Source organism: Grammomys surdaster, unplaced genomic scaffold (genome assembly GCF_004785775.1).
Source record: "Grammomys surdaster isolate TR1022 unplaced genomic scaffold, NIH_TR_1.0 122648, whole genome shotgun sequence".
In the NCBI taxonomy this organism is placed as follows: Eukaryota; Metazoa; Chordata; class Mammalia; order Rodentia; family Muridae; genus Grammomys; species Grammomys surdaster.
This window is the reverse complement of record NW_021618102.1, coordinates 10,527-18,355: the sequence shown is the minus strand read 5'-3', so window position 1 is coordinate 18,355 and position 7,829 is coordinate 10,527. Positions and strand designations below refer to the sequence as shown.

The following is a 7,829-nucleotide window of genomic DNA, read 5'->3' as shown; positions in this document are numbered from 1 at the left end:
AATCAATCAATAAATAAAAACTAATCAATAAAGAAATAAATAAAAAGTAATCAATAAACGGTAGTCACAAATAATGATCAATGGAAAAAATAATCAATAATAAATAAGTAACATTAAATAATAGTAAAAATGGTAAATTATAATCAATGACAAATACTAAAAAATAATCGATAACAGATGACAGTAAATAATAATGAATAAATAAAAAGTAATCAATAAAGAGTGGTCACAAATAGCGATCAATGGAAAGTAATAATCAATAATTAATAATAATTAATGGTAAATAATATAAATAAATAAAAAGTAATCAATGGACAGTGGTCACAAATAACGATCAGTGGAAAATAATGATCAATAATCAATAACAAATAATAGTAAATCATCAATAACAAAGATGGATAATAATAATCGATAATTAATAATAAGTAATAGTAAATGATATATATAAAAAGTAATCAATAAACATTAGTCATAAATAATAATCAGTAGAAATTAATAATCGATAATCAATTATAAGTAATAGTAAATGATCAATAACAAAGATGGAAAATAAAAATCAATAACAATAAGTAAAAATAATATAAATAAAAAGTAGTCAACAAACGATAAGTAATAGTGAATCATCAATAATGAAGAATGAAAATAATAATCGATAATTAATAATAAGTAATAGTAAATAATATAAATAAAAAGCAGTCAACAAACATCAGTCATAAATAACGATCAATGGAAAATAATTATGAATGATAAGTAATAGTGAATCATCAATAACGAAGAATGAAAATAACAATCGATAATTAATAATAAGTAAAAGTAAATAATATATATAAAAAGTAATCAATAAACATTAGTCATAAATAATAGTCAGTAGAAATTAATAATTGATAATCAATAATAAATAATAGTGAATGATCAATAACAAAGATGGAAAATAAAAATCAATAACAATAAGTAAAAATAATATACATAAAAAGTAGTCAACAAACGATAAGTAATAGTGAATCATCAATAATGAAGAATGAAAATAATAATCGATAATTAATAATAAGTAATAGTAAATAATATAAGTAACTAAAAAGCAGTCAACAAACATCAATCATAAATAACGATCAATGGGAAATAATTATCAATAATAAGTAATAGTGAATGATCAATAACAAAGATGGAAATTAATAATCGATAATCAATAATAAGTAATAGTAAATGATCAATAACAAAGATGGAAAATAATAATCGATCATCAATAATAAGTAATAGTAAGTAATAGAAATAAATAAAAACTAATCAATAAACGCCCCGCCCCCCGCGGCCCCGCCCCCGCGGCCCCGCCGCCCGCTCACCCTCCGAGTAGTGCGACAGCGTCAGGAGGCTCACGCAGGAGGCGCCCGCGCCCGACCCGAACACCGTCACGCGCTTGGGGTCGCCGCCGAAGGCGCCCGCGTTCTCCTCCACCCAGCGCAGCGCCTGGATCTGGTCCAGCAGCCCGTAGTTGCCCTTGGCCGCCTGGTCGCCCGTGCTCAGGAAGCCTGCGGGGCGGGGGGGTCACGGGGGGTCACGCGGGGTCACGCGGGGTCATTCACGGTGATTCGGGGTCATTCAGGGTCACTCGGGGTCACTCGGGGTCACTCGGGGTCATTTGAGGTCACGCGGGGTCATTTGGGGTCATTTGGGGTCATTTGAGGTCATTCGGGGTCATTAGGGGTCATTTGAGGTCATTCGGGGTCATTTGAGGTCATTCGGGGTCATTCGCGGTCATTCGGGGTCATTTGAGGTCATTCGGGGTCATTTGGGGTCATTTGGGGTCATTCGGGGTCATTCGGGGTCATTTGGGGTCATTCGGGGTCATTTGGGGTCATTTGAGGTCATTTGGGGTCATTTGAGGTCATTTGAGGTCATTTGGGGTCATTTGGGGTCATTTGAGGTCATTTGGGGTCATTTGGGGTCATTTGAGGTCATTTGGGGTCATTCGGGGTCATTTGAGGTCATTTGGGGTCATTTGAGGTCATTTGGGGTCATTTGAGGTCATTCGGGGTCATTTGAGGTCATTTGAGGTCATTTGGGGTAATTTGAGGTCATTTGGGGTCATTTGAGGTCATTCGGGGTCATTTGAGGTCATTTGGGGTCATTTGAGGTCATTTGAGGTCATTTGAGGTCATTTGGGGTCATTTGAGGTCATTCGGGGTCATTCGGGGTCATTCGGGGTCATTCGGGGTCATTTGGGGTCATTCGCGGTCATTCGGGGTCGCCCGGGGTCGCCCGGGGTCGGGGGCGTGGCCGGGTCAGGGCGGGGCTCACCGAGCACGCCGAGCCGGTAGTTGACGGTGACGACGACGACGCGGCCGTAGCTGGCGAGGACGCTGCCGTCCACCACGTTGGCCGCGCCCTCCATGTAGGAGCCGCCGTGGATGTAGACCATGACCGGCTTCCGCGCGCCCGCGGCGTCCCGGGGGTCTGCGGGGGGCGGGGCCGGCGGGGGGGCGGGGTCAGCGCGGGGCACTTCCTGTGAGCGCCGCGCCCGCTTCCTGTCTGCGCCACGCCCGCTTCCTGTCTGAAATACTCACTTCCTGTCTGCGACACGCCCACTTCCTGTCTGTGAAACGCCCGCTTCCTGTCTGAAATACTCACTTCCTGTCAGTAAAACTCACTTCCTGTCAGAAATAGTCACTTCCTGCCTGTAAAACACAAACTTCCTGTCTGAAATGTTCACTTCCTGTCATTAAAACTCACTTCCTGTCTGTGAAACACCCACTTCCTGTCATAAATACTCACTTCCTGTCAGTAAAACTCACTTCCTGCCTGTGAAACACCCACTTCCTGTCTGAAATGTTCACTTCCTGTCTGTGAAAAACCCACTTCCTGTCTGAACGATCTACTTCCTGTGTGCGACACGCCCACTTCCCGCCTGCCTCAGCCTCTTCCTGCGCCCGGCACGCCCACTTCCTGTCCCTCCCGCTCACTTCCTGTGTCTGAAAGTCTAACTTCCTGTCTGACGTGAACACGTCATCGCACGTGAGGGGCGGGCGAGTGGCCCCGGCTCATTTGCATAACATTTGCATGCGGTTCCCACAGGAGCTCGCAGTCGCCTTCTGCCTCACGCTTTGCATACGATTTGCATGCGAGTGCGATTTGCATGTGATTTGCATGTGATTTGCATGTCATTTGCATACGAATGTGATCTGCATGTGAGTGTGATTTGCATATGAGTGCGATTTGCATGTGATTTGCATGTCATTTGCATACGAATGTGATTTGCATACGAATGTGATTTGCATGTCATTTGCATGTGACTTGCATACGAATGCGATTTGCATGTGATTTGCATACGAATGTGATTTGCATTTGGCTGTGATTTGCATGTGATTTGCATGTCATTTGCATGTGCGTTTGTCGTTCTGTGTGTGACTCGCTTCCCGTTTGCATATGTTTAGCATGCGATTTGCATACACGTTCTACTGCGTTCATTCATGATCTGCGTATGATTTGCACGTAGTTTGCATGTTTGCATATCGTTTGCATGTTTTGCGCATCGTTTGCATCTGTTTTGCATATATTTTCCGTACCTTTCGCCCGTGCGCCCTGGATCCGTCCCGTTTTATGTTCTGTTTGATTTGCATGTCATTTGCATGTGCGCTTTGCATATCCTCTGCATCTGTGTTTTCTGTTCTGTGTGTGTGACTCGCTTGCCGTTTGCATATGCTTTGCATATCGTTTGCATGTACTTAGCATACGATTTGCATGCACCTTGTAGTGTATTTATTTCTGCTCTGCGTATGTTTTGCATATCGTTTGCATATGATTTGCATATCGTTTGCCCGTGCGCTCTGGATCCGCCCCGTTTTACGTTCCGTGTGATTTGCATGTCATTTGCATGTGCGCTTTGCATATCCTCTGCATCTGTGTTTTCTGTTCTGTGTGTGTGACTCGCTTGCCGTTTGCATATGCTTTGCATATCGTTTGCATGTACTTAGCATACGATTTGCATACACGTTCTACTGCGTTCATTCATGCTCTGCGTATGATTTGCATATCGTTTGCCCGTGCGCTCTGGATCCGCCCCGTTTTACGTTCCGTGTGATTTGCATGTCATTTGCATACATCTGCACAGAACTCGAACGTGTTTTCCGCATCGTTCAACGTCTCTTCCGCGTCTATTTCATATTTCCGGTACGCGGCTCGCGCCTCATTTGCATACACTCTGCATGTCGCTTGCTGCAGCTGGGCGGGGCCCGGGCGGACGCAATGCAGATGAGGGCGGCCGCGTATGCAGATGCGCTGATGGTTATTCGTTCTCCGTGACGCTTTATGCAAATGAGACTCCGTTTATAAAATTTGACCGAAAAATATTCTACGGTTTTCATTTAAATTTTTAGATTTTTTTTTTGTAATAAAAACATTAGGAAATTGAGAAAATAATTCGCGCTTCGCCGTGAAAATCATCCCGGGCGGATCGCGGGGATTTCATTATTTTAATCTTTTCTTTTTATGAATAATAATGAAATTCGTTTTAATTCACGTGTAAAACAAATTAAAAACATGAAAGAAAGCCGAGTTAGTGAAGATACTGAAAAACAAAAATAATTCTTTTTAGTTTTGAGAAAAAATTAAGAATTTTCTGAGACCGAAGAAAACTAATTAAGAAGAAAACGTTACAGTAAAAAAAAATAATCGTTTCTTCATCGTCCCCAGGAGAAAAAATTTTTAAAATAAAAACGTTCACGGGGGCGTTGGAACCAACCGAGAGCTCACGTGAAAAGAAAGCAAGACGAAAATGTAAGGAAAGAAAACGTCTGACCGAAAAAATAAAAACGTGAACAAAAATAATAATAATAATAATAATAATGAAAACAAAATTCAGGAGAAACAAAAAGGACGGAGTCGGATCGCGAAGAAAAAAATAAGAAACTACCTTCGTCGTCACCGCGGGCGCGACCGGCGACGTCGTCCCCCGGTCTCTGAGCGTCGGCTCCTGGGGTTGGGTCCGGGTGGGGAACGGAGGAGGAAATAAAAAAAAATTGCGATGAAGTCGGGACCGGGGAGGGCGGAGGGCTCGCCGCCGCGGCGTCAAAATGGCGGCCGAGGAGACGGGAAACAAAAACAAAACATAAAATTCGGGTTGTTTGTTTCCCGGGGGCCGCGAGACGCTCGATTCGAATAAAGAAAAAAATTTTCTAAAAATTTAAAAACGGAAACGGAGGCTGAGGTCGTTTCCCGTCCGGGTCTCGAACCGGTCGTTTCCGGTTTCGTTTAAAACAAAAAAAAATCCGAAACGTTTTTTTCCAGGAGAGATAACGGCGGATCCATCGCCTCCGCGGGTGACGCGGGCGGGGGTCGCGTGACGTCATCGAGCCGCGGGTGCGAGGGGATCCGCGCGGAGAGGGCCCGGGCGGACGCAGACGCACGGAGACGTATGCAAATGAGACACATGCAAATGAGATGTATGCAAATGAGACACATGCAAATGACACGTGTGCAAACAAATAATGAAGAAAACGGATGACGAAATTCAAATCCATGCAGATTTATTCAAATTCATGCAAATGAGGACCAACCATCCCGACTGCAGCCTCGGCGTGCATGCAAATTTATGCAAATGAGCACGGGTCACATGCAATGAATGCAAATGAGGGAAATCCAGGGAAATAAATGACGACGGAAACGAGTGACGGGCGTTGAAATCCATGCATGTTTATTCAAATTTATGCAAATTAGGAACCATATCCTGACCGCGGCCTGGGTGAGTATGTAAATTTATGCAAATGAAGAAGGATCCAGTCGGCGGATGCAAATGAGATTCGTCGTGGAAAGTAAACAGGAAGGAAAACGAATGAAAGGATGCAAATCCACGCAGATTTATTCAAATCTATGCAAATGAGCACTGACGGGAGAGGATGGATGCGAATGAGACGGATTTAAGAAAGCAAATCACGAAAAACACAAATTTATGCAAATTTATGCAAGCGGGGAACGCCCACGCGCACCGGCGCCGCGGGACGCGTGCAGATCTATGCTAACGAGCGCTAATTAGAGAGGACGGATGCGGACGGGGAAAATAAGGATGAAAATGGACGACGGGCGTTGAGATCCACGCGGGTTTATGCAGATTTATGCAAATGAGCCGTTTGCGCCTCCGAACGCTCACTGCGTGCGATTTGCATATGCAAATGAGCTGCGCGCGGATGAATCCGAAGAGGCTGACGGTTGTGATTTGCATATGCAAATGAGCTCCAGTCAGACAGCCGTGCGCGGGTCCGCGAGGCTCATTTGCATATGTAAATGAGCTCTGCACACACACGGGTGACGTCAGGGCTGACGCGGAGCCCGCGATGACGTCATCCCGGCCCCGCCCCCGCCCCGCCCGCCCGCCCGGCCGCGCTCTCACCGTCCACGGGCGCGTAGACGTTGAGGAAGAGGCAGTCCTCGCTCTGCTCGGCCACGTAGGCGGCGAGCGCGTCCAGGTTGGCGGTGAACCAGGCGGGCAGCATGTCGCGCAGCAGCGTGCGCTCGTCCAGGTGCTGCGGGCACACGGGCGCGAACCGCGTGGCGTTGCGCACGCCCGCCCACGACGACGGCGGCTCGGGCGGCTGGAAGCGCCGCTCGCCCGTGGGCGGGGCCGCGTAGGGCACGCCCAGGAACTGGTCCACGGGGCCCAGCAGCTCGCTCGGCGGCCACGTCCGCACGCCACGCAGCTTCCCGTAGTTCGTGCTCACCACGGGGTACGGCGTGGGCGGGGCCTCGCCCCACGCCAACAGGCACAGCCACGACGCCCACAGCCACGCCCGTGACGCGGACGGCACAGTGGGAGCCCGCGGGCGCGGCATGGCGACGTCAGGGACGCCCGGGGGCGGGAACACGTGGCTTCCGGTGACGCCCCGGCCGCTTCCTGCTGGGAAAACGTCACTTCCTGTTTGAAATATCGACTTCCTGTGATGACCCGGCTACTTCCGGTTGGGAAACTGTCACTTCCGGTTTGAAATACCGACTTCCAGTGACGAAATGGTCAATTCCGGTTTAAAAGATCGATTTCCTGTGACGCCCCGGCTACTTCCGGTTGTGAAACAGTGATTTCCTGTTTGGAAATGGTCACTTCCGGTTTGAAATACCGACTTCCAGTCGTGGAATTGGGGCTAACGTTCAGTACACGGTCACTTCCTGTTGCAGACGGGACAGATCTGGATCGAGGGAACCGAGTCCGGTCAAGAAACGGACACTTCCTGTCAGGAAACAGTCGCTTCCTGTTAGAAAACGGTGACTTCCTTTTCGGGAGAACGATTTCCAGTCATGAAGTGGGCACTTCCTGTCACGATGACTTCACTCCCGTGAGGTAACAGCCACCTCCTGTCAGGAACCGACTGCTTCCGGTTTGTGAGGTCGACGCCCGGTCACGCGACGGACACTTCCTGCTCGAATACCATCACTCCCGGCCTGGCAGCGTCCACTTCCTGTGACGGACTCGTCGCCGACGGTTCAGGAGCCGCTTCCCGTCAACAAACGTCCCCGTCCTGTCGGGGCACGGTCGCTTCCCGTGACGCCGCGGCAGCTTCCGGGTACGTTATCGTCACTTCCTGTTGTACTGACGTCAGTTCTGGTTCCTGATTGTCACTTCCTGTTGCGCGTTCTCGGTTCCTGTCCTGTGTTGGTCACTTCCTGTCAGTTTAATCCACTTCCTGTCAGTTTTCAGTCACTTCCTGTTAGTTTTCAGTCACTTCCTGTCCGTTTAATCCACTTCCTGTCAGTTTTCAGTCACTTCCTGTCAGTTTAATCCACTTCCTGTCAGTTTTCAGTCACTTCCTGTCCGTTTTCAGTCACTTCCTGTCAGTTTAATCCACTTC

General features: G+C 47.2%; 1 protein-coding gene across 1 annotated transcript in view; it reads right to left on the bottom strand.

The window, feature by feature from the left end:
• LOC114636162 (neuroligin 4-like) overlaps positions 1 to 6,818 on the bottom strand; it is a 17,517-nt gene extending 10,699 nt beyond the window's left edge. The window contains 4 exon segments of the mRNA XM_028784412.1: positions 1,341 to 1,526; positions 2,296 to 2,451; positions 4,907 to 4,963; positions 6,380 to 6,818. Of these exon segments, the coding sequence (XP_028640245.1) occupies positions 1,341 to 1,526; positions 2,296 to 2,451; positions 4,907 to 4,963; positions 6,380 to 6,818 (838 nt within the window).
• Positions 6,819 to 7,829: the final 1,011 nt, after the last annotated feature.